Below are 15,000 nucleotides of genomic sequence, written 5' to 3'. Positions count from 1 at the left end.
CCTCCTCCTATCCTTCCTCTTTCTCACGCCTGCCCTTGTTCCAGATCTCGATTCAAGGAGAAGAGGTCCGTCTTCAAATCTCGCAGGATAAACGTAGAGAAATTAACAGAAGACAGTAAGTGGTGCATCTAGTGGCACGGAGAGGCAAGGAAGGAGAGAAACGGGAAGAGAGGGAGAGAGAGAGAGAGAGAGGGAGAATGGGAAAGAGAGGAAGGAAGGAAGGAGATGGAGGAGAAGGATCAAGAGGAGGAAGGAAGGGAGGTGGAAGGGAAGAAGGAAGGAAGGTGGAGGAAGAGGAGAGGAAAAAAACTGTGGGAGGATATTTCATCCTTCGATTTTTTTTTTCCATTGTTCCTCTTCCTCTTTTCCTAGATGTGTTTTCCTCCCTTTTCCTTTTTTATCCTTCCTTTTTCCTTGCTCCTTCTATTGCCCTTCTTTTCCTCTCTTCTTCTCTTTCTCTCTCTCTCTCTCTCTTCCTTTCTCCGTCTTCTCCTTTACTTCCGCCACCGAGAGAGAATGTTGATGTTCAGCTGTTCAAAACAACAACAACAACAACAACAACAATGCTATGCACTCGCGGCATCAAAGAGCAACATAGAACCTCTTTTTCTTATCCTTTTTTCTTCTTGTTTATTCTTATTCTTCCTCTTCTCTTTCTTTTTTCTTTATTTTACCCATTTCTTTCGGTGATTTTCGTATGATTTTTTTTTAACGTTAATTAATTTGTTTTGTTTTGTTTTTGTTTTTTGTTTTTGTTTTTATGCGGTGTTATCGCTTGTTTATCCTTTTTTTCTTATTTATTTTCCATTGTTTCGTATGGCATTTCTTTTTCTTTTATATTATCTATCACTGACTTTATGTTTAATTTTTAGTCTTCATTATCAGTTATATTTCTTTAATAACATTGGTAATTATCCTCGCTACTAATCATATAACTGTTTTGTTGTTTACTTTGAATTCTTTCTCTTTCTCTCTCTCTCTCTCTCTCTCTCTCTCTCTCTCTCTTTCTATCACCTTACCCCCCTCCCCCTTCCTCTTTCTCTCTCTCTCTCTCTCTCTCTCTCTCTCTCTCTCTCTCTCTCTCTCTCTCTCTCCCTCTCTCGCTTTCTCTCTCTCTCTCTCTCTCTCTCTCTCTCTCTCTCTCTCTCTCTCTCTCTCTCTCTCTCTCTCTCTCTCACCCAAAGCACAGGTCACACGAAGAACCTCCTGCTTGAACCCATAGATCGTAGCTGCATTTTGGTCACACTGGAATAGCTGTGAATATCTCCGTCTTACGAGTCTCGTTTTTCGGGATATATTTCGTTCGCGAAGTTATGGCAACGCTGTCATTTTTGTTTTCTTCTTCGATTTTTTTTTTCTTTTTTTTATCTTTGATCTTTATTTTCTTGTTCATATTAAGGTTGTGTGTTCAAAGATATACATACATACATATATATATATATATATATATATATATATATATATATATATATATGTATGTATGTATGTATGTATATATATGTATATATTGTTACGTCTGTCTTTAATGTTTTTCTTTAGCTTCTTGACATTTTCGTTTTTTCTTTTTCTTTTTCTTTTTTTATTCATATTCTTATTCATTTTCCTTTTTGTGTGTATGTCCTCGACCCATGACTATATGGCAGGTGTCATTTTTCTTATCATTTCTTTTATATCCATGTTTTTTATTTTTTCTCACTCTATATCTACAACTGTGCGAGAGAGAGGGGGAGAGAGAGAAATAGAGGGGGGAGGGGAAGAGAGAGAGAGAGAGAGAGAGAAGGGGAGAAAAAAAAAGAAAGAGTGTATGTTGGTGTAGTGAGTATATATGCCTGAGTTTGTATTGAAAAAAAAAAAAAAAAAAAAGTTATACGATAACCAACAAGCAACTGAAACTCCACCAGTAAGAAACACACACAAATACTCTAAATAGGTTTCGAAGTTGAAGCGCTGGCGTGAGCATAAACGAGACCCAACTTATAAGCGTTAGGCCCTTTGTACTATGCAAATGAGTATCGGCATCAGCTGTGACAGTACAACTTCTGGAGTCCTGTTTAAGTTTCCTTTCAAAGTTTCCATTGGGATGGCTTACACCTCATCGGACCGGCATGATATTTTGGAATCTAGAAAACATTAAATTGATTATTATTATATTATTTTTGAAGTTAGAAAACGACAGGGACTTTACTATTTTTTACACTATCTTCTTATTAACATGGATCTATTTATGTATATTCTTATATTTGTATATATATTCTTTCATAAGTCTGTAACAACAGTTTACGGCGCTAATATATAAGATTAAGCGGGTATTTTAGAGCGATATTGTATAATATCAAAAGAACATTTTCCAACAACATTGTCACAATGTTACCAAAATTAATTACTATCCGAAAATACATGTTTTGCTCTTATATCAGTGGTCTAAATTTTTGCTCTGTAGAAGTTTACTTGCGAGTAATGAATTATGTGAAGTATGGATGTTGTTAAGATGATATAGGCCTATGAGGTAGTTAAGTATGTACGCAGATTATGAATGATATATATATATATATATATATATATATATATATATATATATATACATATATGTGTGTGTGTGTGTGTGTGTGTGTGTGTGTGTGTGTGTGTGTGTGTGTGTGTGTGTGTGTGTATATATATATATTATATATATATATATATATATATATTATATATATATATATATATATATTATATATATATATATATATATATATATATATATATATATATATATATATATATATATATATTACAAAGACAGACTAGCTGTGCGTGAACGTTTTGACTAGATGCTGTTGGTCCTCTCTCTCTTCTCTGTCTGTTTTTCTTTTATCTGTTCCTCCTCTATCTGTTTCTCTTTCTCTTCATTTCTTTCGTTTTCTTTCTCCCTTTTCTCTCTCTCTTCTCTCTCTCATTTATCTCTCTCTATCTTCTCTTCTCTTCTCTTCTCTTCCCCTCTTCTCTACGTTCTCTCTCCCTCTCCCTCTCCTTCTCCCTCTCCCTCTCCCTCTCCCTCTCCCCCTCCTCTTCCTCTTCCCCTTTTCTCTTCCCTCTCCCCCTTCCCCTCCCCCTCCCTCTTCCAACTCGCACCTCAACCTCTCCCTCCCCCTCTCCCTCTTCCTTTTCCTCTTCCTCTTCCTCTTCCTCTCCCTCCTTCCTAAAGTGTCTCTCACATATTCAAAGCATATGCAAATCTTACACATCAATACCGACAAAGTACACGCGCGTTACGCATTGAAATTTGGGGAGGGGTGGGGGGGTAGAGGGGGACGTATTGTTGCAAAAAACGACTTTCATCTCCCGGCAATTTGCAACGGCCAAGGGAATCGAAAAAGCGACGGAGAAAAGGAGGGATTAACACCTAAGCGAAAGAAGAATAAAATGCGGAGGATTTTTTTTTTTTCTTATGTTAAACCGTCCAATTTGTGTTGCGAAATGGAAAACAGTTTTGAATTCATCATGAAAGCTGCTTAAAAAAAAAAAAAAAACATGTATACATACATACATACATGCATACATGCATACACGTATATATATATATATATATATATATATATATATATATATATATATATATATATATATATATAAAATATACATATATATATATATATATATATATATATATATATATATATATATATGTATGTATATATATACATTCACATATACACACACATATCTCACACACACACACACATACATACAAAAATACATACATATATCGCACAATCATTCATGTGTTGAAAGACATTGCAGAATCATCATTCAAGCAGGAGCCAGGTGGAGCAGAAGCAGATGCTGAGCAGAAACAGAAGCAGAAGCAGGCGGAGTAATAGAATTTCCTATAATGATAGTCGTTCAGTCACTCTAAAGGTCATTTTAATAGTAGTTGTAGTGTTTTTTGTGTAGTAGTTTTAGTAGCAGTTGTTGTAGTAGTAGTAGTAGTATGATTAATAGTAGCTGTAGTGTTTTTTGTGTAGTAGTTTTAGTAGCAGTTGTTGTAGTAGTAGTAGTATGAATAATAGTAGCTGTAGCGTAGTAGTGTAGTAGTAGTTTTGGTAGCAGTTGTAGTAGTTGTAGTAGGTGTAGTATGATTTTTAGTAGTCGTAAATATAGTTGTAGTAGTAGTGATAGCACTAGTGTTAATAGAAATTATATTGGTTGTAGTAGTAGTAGCTGTAATAGCAGTAGTCTTACAGTGGTAGCAGAAATAGATATTATAGTAGTAATAGCATTAAAAGAAATAATTAACAACATTTACTTTATTCTACTGTATAGTCACCATTAATTCATAACCACTCTATAACTCGACTCGTAATTATCATTTAGTAATAAGGACTTATTCTAAATATAATAATTAACTTCCCCCATTATAATATGCACCGTTCCTGTTAAGGTATATTTTGGAGAAAGCACCATGAAGGAGCACCTATGCCTATAGGGTCACGTAGAAGGAGCACCTTCACACCTGTAGGTCACACTTGATGTTGGGTCAGGCAGGTCATGAGGTCAGGCTGCCCACAAGGTCCATGCGCCATGCACTACGAGCACAAGGAAAGAGTAACATATAAAATTGAATGTATTTGTTCTTGTCTTTGTCGACATCCTTCACTATATATATTTTTTTAAATATATCTTTAGCGGTGAGTACGGATGTCGGCTGTACTCATTCGTTCGACTAATTATCCCCGTTTTCTCTCTTGTTCGCTCTTTATCACTATTTCTCTCTTTGCTCCTGTTCACCCATTCATAACAGGTCACGTGTTCATGTTTAAGCTCTTGTTCTATTTCCAGATGTTTGTCCAGCGAGGTCACCGGAATCCGGATAATCCTAAAGAGCAGTAGTCTTGGTCTATGACCTAAGCCAGCCTAAGCCATGGCTATAGGCCTCACGTGACCCCCTTAAACAGGCCTATAATCTGTCCCTAGGCCAGCTTGATGCCCCTTTCCCGACGTCCCGCTCAGGTTCGCTCACGCGCTGTTGCCACTTCCATTGCAGAGCCCGTTTCCGAGAGAACCGCTCCATCTTCAACACCCCCAACCCCCGCCTGATGAACGCCTCGCTGTTCAAAGACAGTAAGTTGCTGAGCCCCGCCCGTGGGGAGCGCCGGGGGTCCCGGGCCAGCGTGCGAGCCCCCTCTCGGGCCCCCTCTGTCACCTCCGTCAACGCAGCCACCCGGTCACCCAATGGCTCTCTGGCCAAAGGTTAGAGTTGTTGGGGCGTGGCCAGTCCCTCACTGTCTCCCTCCCTCCCACTCATACACCGAGCTCTTGCGCCCTCCCGGGTCCCTGCCGCGGGCTGTAGGACGCAGGACTTCCTTCGGGCGTCCTGCTGGGCCAGGCGCGCGCGTAGGGCGGCCCGGGGGGATGCCGGCTCACTGTTATTCAAGCAGTCTGCTTCTTCCATTCATTAAAGCAGTGCGTGATCTTTACTATGGCGTTTGAATTTTGCATATTGCATTTTTATATTGGCCTTACTTAGACAAAGTCGCCAGGTCATGACATAAAAGAAAGAATTCTACCATTTCTTGAATGCCTTATCAGTGGCTTGCATGTGAATATCATCACAAATAACTCGAGTTTCTTATTACCCAGTCTTGGAATGTTTCTCTGAGAGGATGACCCAAAAAAAAAAAAAAAAAAAAAAAGAAAAGATTGATAAAAAAAAAAAAAGAATCTAAAATCCGTCAAAAACGTTGTCACTAGCATAACTTGTTGGTGTCACCCTGCCCCCCCCTCCCCTCCCTCCCTCCCTCTCTGCCCTGCCCCCCGCCCCCACACTTCTGCCCCCGTGAGGCCCAGCGGTGTCATACCAGCGTCTTCCGTCCCTGGACTCCCTGTGAGATGGTGAGGACCGCTGTCGGTAGTCGAGCAGGCGGCGGAAGGGCCCTGAGCTCTCGCCGGCGGCACGAACCACTCCCGCAGCGCCACACACAGCTGTTGGACCCCACCCTCAACTTCTCTCTCCTCCATTGCAACTCCCCCAAGTACTCTCTCTCTCCTACAACACCTGGACGAAAAAGTTTCGCGGCTTCCTCAAGATATTAGAGAAAACGATGAGAAGTCGACTGTACATTTTTTTTGTTCTTTCTTTCTTTCTTTTTTCTCTCTCTCTCTCTTCTTTTCTTCTTTTTTTGTTTTTACTTTTTTTGAACTTGTATCCCCCTATACTTTTTCTCTCTCTCTCAATCTCTCTCTCTCTCTAAATCTCTCTCTCTCTCTCTCTCTCTCTCTCTCTCTCTCTCTCTCTCTCTCTCTCTCTCTCTCTCTCTCTCTCTCTCTCTCTCTCTCTCTCTCACTCTCACTCTATCTCTCTCTCTCTCTCTCCCTCTCACTCTATCTCTCTCTCTTTCCCCATTTTATTTCTATATTTCTTTATTTCTCTCTTTCCCATACATTCTTTCATATCTTGGCTCTTGTCTTTAGCCACGGAGGAACGAACGAGCTTATATAGCAAACTTTTTGGTCCAGTTGGAGCACGCAAAAAAGGCCTTTATCTGGTTCCTGCTCTGGGGTGAGTTAACAAAATGGAAAGACGTTTTTGTGTAGGGTCCCACTCTCAATGTCACTTTTTTCATTAGAATTTTGGAGAAAAAACAATGGTAGTCATTGTATTTTCTTTTCTTTTTTTCTTGTTTTTTTTCTTAGTGGTCAATTCAGTATCCCTTTTCAAAGGACCTTTCCTTGAGAGTTTCCATCTCTTTGTATGTTCCCTTTTGTGGTTGTTAGTTTTGCCGTGATTTTTTTTTTTTTTTTTTTTTTTTAAGGTAAAGAGAAAGAAAGAATTCGTTTTTTTTCTAATTCTTATTCTTTTCTCTCACTCACTCACTTTCTCATTCTGACTTGCAAATGTGCCTTTTTGAATCCAAGTCCTTTTGAATCCAAGGTGTGTATATATATATTTTTCTTGAATCACGGCACCACTAACAAAGCCACGACTGTTTTTGGATTGACACTTGGGATCCCACCTGTGTGACCGCCACGTGACTTCCCTCTGCATGATTGCAACCTGATGGTAAGTCTCCGGTTCCTTCGTTTTCTTCTTGTCTCGCTGGCCTGACACCGTCTGCCAACCACCTCGGGGCACTACCACCACTACCACCACTGCGGCAGCGACGGCGCGGCGGTGGCAGGCACTCTCTGTTGGCACTCTCGCTGCTGAACGCCACAGCCACAGGCAGGCATACACACACGTGTAGTTGGCACGCTGCTAGCTAGACATGGCACTCCTATGGCTCTTCACCTGGCTCGTCTTCATGCACTCAGGCACTGGCGGCAGTTGTTTACATTTTGCGACATTTTCCATTGCCGCTTTGCTTTTACTTTGAGCCCTTTTTGATGGCTTCAAAACGTAGATTGATTGATTGATTGCATCTTTTTATAAAGAAAGTATCTATCTATAAAATTAAGGCTGCTTCTTCTCTTTTCTATGTTTTTCTTTTTTTATTCTCTCTAACTTCTATACATCTCTAAATCAAATGAGACTTAATTAAACTAAGAGAAGAATGGTATAATTTAAGAGAGGTTTTAGATCCCACTACTATTCTGCGTCAGGCGTAGGAAGGTCACGTGACTGGGTTGAATTACCTGGCGAAGCAGCGGAGGTGCCACGTTTAAGTGTCTAAAGGTGACTAGAGGCAGTGACACTTAGCTACCAGACACTTACACACACACACACACACACACACACACACATATATATATATATATATATATATATATATATATATATATATATATATATATATATATATATATATATGTATGTATGTATGTATATATATATATATATATATTTATATATATATATATATATATATATATATACATATATATATATATATATATATATATATATATTATATATATAGCCTGCAGGGTATTTTGATTGTATGAAGTAGGTGTATACATTTATACATATATTCAGAAACTCTATCTTTTTTTTTCTCTCTCTCTCTCTCTCTTTTTCTTCTCTCTGTCTCTGTCTTGCTTTCTCGTTCTTTCGCTGTATCGTTATCTCGTTATCTCTCTCTCTGTTTCTCTCTATCTATTTTTTTCTTTCTATTTTTCTCTTCCTCTTACTTTCTCTCTCTCTCTCTCTCTCTCTCTCTCTCTCTCTCTCTCTCTCTCTCTCTCTCTCTCTCTCTCTCTCTCTCTCTCTATCTCTATCTCACGCACACACACACACGCACACGCACACTCAAAAATATACACAATCAAATCACGATCACAGTCACTAACACACACAATCACAATCACGCAAGCACAATCACTCATACACAAACACACATACCCAAACACAATCACATAAGCACAGCTTCACATAGCCACACATACACTTTACACAATCATAATCAGAATGTACAACCTCATACAATCACACATACACATCATACACACACAATCACAATCACAAACACAATCACAATCACATGCATCCCATACAATCACACGTACTTACCTTCACATAAACACAACCACACATAAACAATCACAATCACACGTAAACCTCACAAAATCACACAAACAAATATACATAACCTCACATAAACATACAAACAAAACCTCACATAAATACAGAAACACAACCTCACATAAACATACAAACAAAACCTATATAAACACACAAACACAACCACACACAAACACGACGTCACATTAACACACAAACACACACACAATCCCACATAATCACACAAACACAACCTCACATAAACAAACAAACACGACGTCACATTAACGCACAAACACACAAACACAACCCCACATAAACACAGGGGAGCGGTATAGCCTATCCAATAGCTCAGAACTGTGTAGTGTAGACCACCTGACTCATCATCTTCTGAATGGCGTGTTCTGACAGCATGTCTGATGTAGTCCATGCTTGGCCCATTAGTATGATATAATTTAGGTGATTTAAGAGTAACCCTGAAGACACATGGGTCTCACCTTAGGTCTTGTTTTTTAGATTTTGGTTCTAGTTTTCTACTGTTTAGAGCTAGTTGTGTTTGTGTTGTTGTTTTTTGTTCCATTCACAAATACGGTTTGTGGATAAGGTTTCAGATCCTTATTCAGATAACACAGCTAAAAGAGGAGCTATCACAGCTATGGCGGCTGTTGCTATTCATTCACAAGTGTTTAATCCGCTTGTTTGGCTCAGATAGCTTAAACAAAACAAAACAAGAAGTAATTTTTTTTTTTTTTAGGTCACACTCTTAAAAAAAAAAAAAAAAGCTAGGCTATCTAAAACTACCGGAGCCTTATATATCGGGTCCGTGAGCTTCCATGATCTCACCTAAACCATCCCACCCGAGAACAAAACAAAACAAAACAAAACAAACAAAAAGAGAAATAAAAGATGGCAAAAAAAATAAAATAAAATAATAATAATAAAACAATAGAAGCACACACACCAAAATAAACAAAATCCCAGCACAACCATAATCACGCTGATTTGAGAGAAGGATAAGAAAACCCTGAGGAACAGGTGAAATCAGCCACACGTTCACACCAGACTTATCCAAACTCCCCGCCCCTCCTCACATTCGTTGACTAGTCAGTGAGCGAGAACGGAGTGACGGAGGGGGACGAGCTAGTTCCACCTCTCCTTCCACGGGAGAAAGAGAGAAAGAGAAAGAGAGAGCGAGAGAGAGAGACTGACAACCGGGGGCGTTAACGAGAGTATTTATCCTTTAGCCCTGAGTGCCAACCGCTGCCCATCAGACCAAACTGAGTTGGTCAGAAGGACTCATACAGCTTGTACGTGAGTTGAGACAAATACGCTAGTCACCCATTTAGTGGTTCTAGTGGCTTCCAGTGCTGTTTCTGAGAGAGCGTAAGTTTCCAGTTTGCCATTGGTAGAGAGGTTTGTTGGGTGAAACTGTTGTAATGCCAACTGTTTGGTATAGAATTACATTGGACGCACGCTAATGTAACTCTACTGACAGAATTCAACCAAGAAAGTAATGATAAATGATGTTTGAACTCGGTGGCATGTGTGATATGTTGCAAGATATTATTTTTTTTAGCGTACCTGAGAAAACCTGGCGCAGGCAATCAACCATTTCCTAGCTAATATTTTTCTATATATCTGTATTATAGTATGTATAGGACTAGTACAAATACTTTACCTATTTAAAAACCCGTTTTTTATATATACAGTGACTTAGCCTAGGACTCATAAACACGAAAGTAGATAGTTTTTTAAATTCTAATGCATGGGTACAACGTATGCAGCCTCACTCTTGATGGGACTTGCAATCAAGTCATTTTATAGCTAGTCGTTAGTATTCCTTACTTTTCAAAAACTTAGAAAATAATGCAGACCATATATTTCATAGGATAAATATTAACCATAATTCTTTCGACAGAGTTAGAGTAGGAAAGAAGACAGAGTGAACCCTAGGATGCATTACACATGATATAACAATGATATAAAGATTAAAGATCAAAACTGTCATATATACCAGTTCAGCCTAGATGCCAAAGACACTGTTAGCGTAGGCGGCCGCACAGCCCAGTGAGTAGGCGGCAGGCGCGGCTTGCAAGGCAGAGGAGACCCTGCCGCGTTAGGGCTGACTGAGTAAAGTGCAGTTGGTGTTGCAGGAAGGCGAGGAAGCGCGATGTCCGCCGTCTCCGCCACTGGCTCGGTGGCGGGCGGAGCCAAGACGCCCAGCCCCTCCAAGAAGGAGGCCGAGACCACCGTCGCCATCGAGACCGTGGACTAAGAAGCCCCAGCAGGATGCGCCGCCGCCGCCGCCGCCGCCGCCGCCGCCGCCGCCGCCGCCGCCAGACGTCGCCCTCCGAGTCTACCTGGGCCCGGAGGGAGGCGCCCGGACACACCGAGGAGGAGGAGGACACGACGGCGCCGGCGGCAGGCGACGAGGATGAGCGCCCCCCTCCCGTGGGCGTGACGAAGGGGGCGGCGAGGGCCAAGCCAACCGGCCCGAGCGGGACCTCAAGACCCGTCACCGCTCCGAGCGCTCCCGTTCCCCGTCGAGCGAAGACGCGAACCAAGGACTCGAAGTCGTTCAAGGGCGCGGGGACCTCGGGCTCCCTCTGGGTCCCCGGCCGTTGCTTCACTGAAGTAGGATTTATTATACAACATTGGATAAAGCTCAACTGTAGGAGATCGTGTGTGTTAGGGACCACGAGTATATTTGGAACTTTCTGAGAGAGAAAACAAGAAAAAAATACATAATAATAATAATAATAATAATAATAATAATAATAACCTTAAATCTATAATCAGCTACAATTGAGGAATGTGTTTCTTCTTAGCATTCTCTTAAAAATATTAATATACTCATGCAAGCTTTTTATTATTTACTAAAAGCATCATTATACATATACATAAATTTAGATATAATCATATATATATATACATAGCATAATAACGATGTGAGCAACTAATATCACGGAGATGATACAAGTTCTTGACTTCACAAGAACATGAGAGTTAAACTTAAGAGTCCAACTATAAACAAAACCAATATCCAACGTCCAGGGGGAACTACAGCACTATCACGTCCCTGGAGTTGCCTAATGAACACCTCAATGAAACTCGTGGTAGAGCACACTAAGCCACGGATTGCTCGTCGAACCAGAGCAAATCTATACAATATACAAGCACGAAATAACTATTAATGCAACCTCCCGTCAACGAACACTTGGTTAAAGATTTTCCTCAAAATAAGATTGAAAAGAAGAAAAAAAAAACAAGAAAAAAATATATATATGTATAAGATAAAATAAGGCGACACATACCCACCAGCAGACACCTTGTGTGATTCTTGTGTGCGTGGACAAAGCAAAGCTACTTCGGCGTCCACTGTTTGATTAACGTCAGGTTCGTCTAATCCAGTGTTTGCTTCATTCACGAGGAACTTCCGAACCTCTTGGCGAATCGTTGTCTCGAAGCTTCGGTCCCGTTGTACATCTCTCACAGTATTACACTGAAATATAAACAATATCATCTTCTATGCAGATCGTGTGACCTTTTCATGAACTCAAACCTGAAGTAGTGAAAGTAGATTAAATGAAATACTATTTCTATTAAAAAAACAAAACAGGTCTGCCCGGAAGATTTAATAAAACTGATAGATATTGTAGTTTGAAATCTTATCGAGTAGTGGTCCAGTTTGATATACATATTGGGAGTTTCTACATATATAAAATAAATCATTTATTGTATTTACCAAATATGCAATAGAAGAATGTAGTAAAGTAGAGATATTCCTTTTGACGAGATGCTATCACAAGCCATTAAAAAAAAGAAAAGATCCAAATGTTATGAGAAACTTGGTCAGTTTAGGCCTGACTGTATTTCATATGGTCATTTCCTCCCCCAACCCCCCTACCCCTTTTTCGTGTCGTCTGTTTGGACATGAGCTTCAAAGATATGTATTGTTTTTTAGTGTCACTTTAAAAAAAAAAAAAAGTCTTTTCGTCGAGTATTTTTTGATCAAGTGAGGAATACCCACACTTTCCCCTCCCAAGTCCAGGATGATATAAATAAATAACTAATAACTTCTAAGAAGAATGGTAGTAGCGTAAGAGCTTCTTCAAATACCTGTCTGTTGTCAATGACACGGCAACGGCGTTGTTGCATACACTCTAAGAGCACCAGTGTCAACAGCGCTCCATAATGCTCGTTGTTGAACCATCATTCTCTCAGTGTACCACACAGCTGTCCCGCGGCCGCACAGAGACCTCTCTGGCGAGCAGCTTTCAAAATCTTGTCTTTCACCGAACCCTACGAAATATGTGTACTTGTCGTTTTCCTGCGTTGCGTTGTTTTGTTGTTCGTTTTATCTACGTGAAACACATTTGAGCCTACAATATCACTGTCATGGTATCTCCGTTGGCGAGGAGGAAGGAGTCTGTGATCCGAGAGAGAGGAAGAAGAGAGCTAAAAAACCCAGAACTACTGAAGGGTTTCTGTACACCTGAAGCGTGTGTATAACAGCTACTGATTGCCTTGATGTCAAACCGTACTTGCAGCTCCTATCTTCTTCAAGGGTACAATCTTTATACCTTGTAGCTCTTGTAAAGCGCCTTCTTATACAGAAAGTCCTCGTTGGCGTTCGTTCTCGCGTATTTCATCCGTAGTCGGACGGCAATTTGGTGGTACATAGCTCAAGCAACAAGTAGCGGACAGTTTTTGATTTTGCAAACTAGATTAGTATAACCTCCTGCACTTTCCAGTGAAGATTCCATTCCGATTGCACAATAAGTCTAGAGTAGATCTCGCACTGCTAATACATTAGTCGTATTAACATAGGATATAGAATACTCAAACTTTGTTTACATTTTGAAATTCCCTGTATGGATTTATTGAAATATATATTATATATTGCTTAGTGTGCTCTTCAAAATTAGACTGATTAGAGGATAATCACTTTAATCATAATGTCTAGAATACATTTATGTGGCTGTATCATCAATAAAATAAGAATACAACAATGTACCTTACTCTCGTGTGTATGTATGGTTTTTCAACCGTACAGTAAATCCTGCCGACAGTTCCACGCGAGTCACCCCTCCAGCTGAGCCATTTGTCAAAGAAAACGTACAGAGGGGGCAGCGTTGGGACGGGCAAACTAAAGGAAAAAATGTATTTCTTCGGATTATTATTTTTTGATCTTACAGTGAAATATTTTCACTCCTCATTTTTTCGGGATATAAATATGATAACGGATAAACAATCATACCACAGAGGCGAGTGTTTTCCTTTGCCACTTAGTGCAGAGTGTGAGTAATTAATACTGTTTCACGAGACAACGAGATTGAATATGTAATAAGCATTAGCATTAGATTCTTGTACTACCTTAACCCTGCTATGATGTAGATACAGTTGCAAATTTCGTTTTGTTGAATGTAGATATTATTCCTTTGATAAGAATGACTTGGTTATTTAATGTCTCCGCGGGGCTTCAACGCATCCAGTCGCCATTCATAAAACAGGGGAAGTTATATGAATGCGGCGAAGGAGACACGTTTCCACACACACAGACAAGTCCAGTTCGTGAAGTTTTGTTGATCGTAAAACTGTTCTTATCGTTCACACCGGAACTTGATACTCGAGATTTTTTGAATAGATATATCTGTATACTTGTCACAATTATGAACAATCAGTTATGTTATTCGTCGATGCTTTGGGTCCTTCTATTTTTTTTTTTTTTTTTACGACGCGAAGGTCGACGCAAAAGAGACTGGTTTGGCGTGAGATTCTTTTCTTTCAAAATGAGAAAAAAAAAGAAAACAAAAGCAGGTCAACCAAGCAGTTCCTGACCTAGGCCTCCTGGGCTGACGTAATAAAACAGGTCACGCCCATCGATCCCTTTCTCTCTAAGCAGGCATGGGCGTGGGCGGTAAAGAGGCCAGGGCCTCCTTGGTTGTTAGGGTCAGAGGAAGAAAAAAACAAGTTCGAAAGGTCCATGCGCGCCCAGGGGAAGAGGTCGCGTTTGCATCGTTCGAGGTCAGGAAAGGTCAGCGTGTGAGGGGTGTCCGGTCACCCATACACGCGTTTAGAAGAAAAATAAAGATCAATAATGATGATAATAACAGCAATCAAAGAGAGAGAAAAAAAAAGTTATCAATACGAATGAGGCGTTGACCTTCAGAAAAAAAAACACACTCTATGTTTATTACTTTTTTGTTGTTCTTTCTAACTCATTCAACCTTTTTTGGACTAACTAGCTATGAACGATCATTTCCGTATTCCTTTCCTCTCCCTATTAACATCATCATACCGATGTACCTTCGTGTACCTTCGTGTACCGTAGCCCCGTTTCAGTTGACAACCACAGCCGGCGATACATACTTTCAGGTAGTACGGATGTAAAGATTCTTGAGGTCTTTAGTCTTGGACGAAGCGAGAGAGAGAGAAAGAGAATCTATCCGTGAAGAGGAGATAGAACAGGGCAAGGTAACGGATAGAGGAGATAGAAAGGAAGAGGGGTGGATAGATAGATA

General features: G+C 40.1%; 1 protein-coding gene across 1 annotated transcript in view; it reads left to right on the top strand.

Annotated features, from left to right (window-relative positions):
* jus (EB domain-containing julius seizure protein) overlaps nt 1-15,000 on the top strand; it is a gene marked incomplete in the record, with an annotated part of 195,644 nt that overhangs the window by 179,951 nt on the left and 693 nt on the right. The window contains 2 exon segments of the mRNA XM_086546112.1: nt 5,024-5,229; nt 10,630-15,000. The exon segment at nt 10,630-15,000 is cut by the window's right edge and continues 693 nt beyond it. Of these exon segments, the coding sequence (XP_086402238.1) occupies nt 5,024-5,229; nt 10,630-10,751 (328 nt within the window).

This window comes from Penaeus japonicus, unplaced genomic scaffold (assembly GCF_977035675.1).
Source record: "Penaeus japonicus unplaced genomic scaffold, GWHDUDI00000001_assembly GWHDUDI00000002, whole genome shotgun sequence".
NCBI classification, from domain to species: Eukaryota; Metazoa; Arthropoda; class Malacostraca; order Decapoda; family Penaeidae; genus Penaeus; species Penaeus japonicus.
Note: the sequence above shows the minus strand (reverse complement) of the source record. Positions and strands in the feature narration are given on the sequence as shown.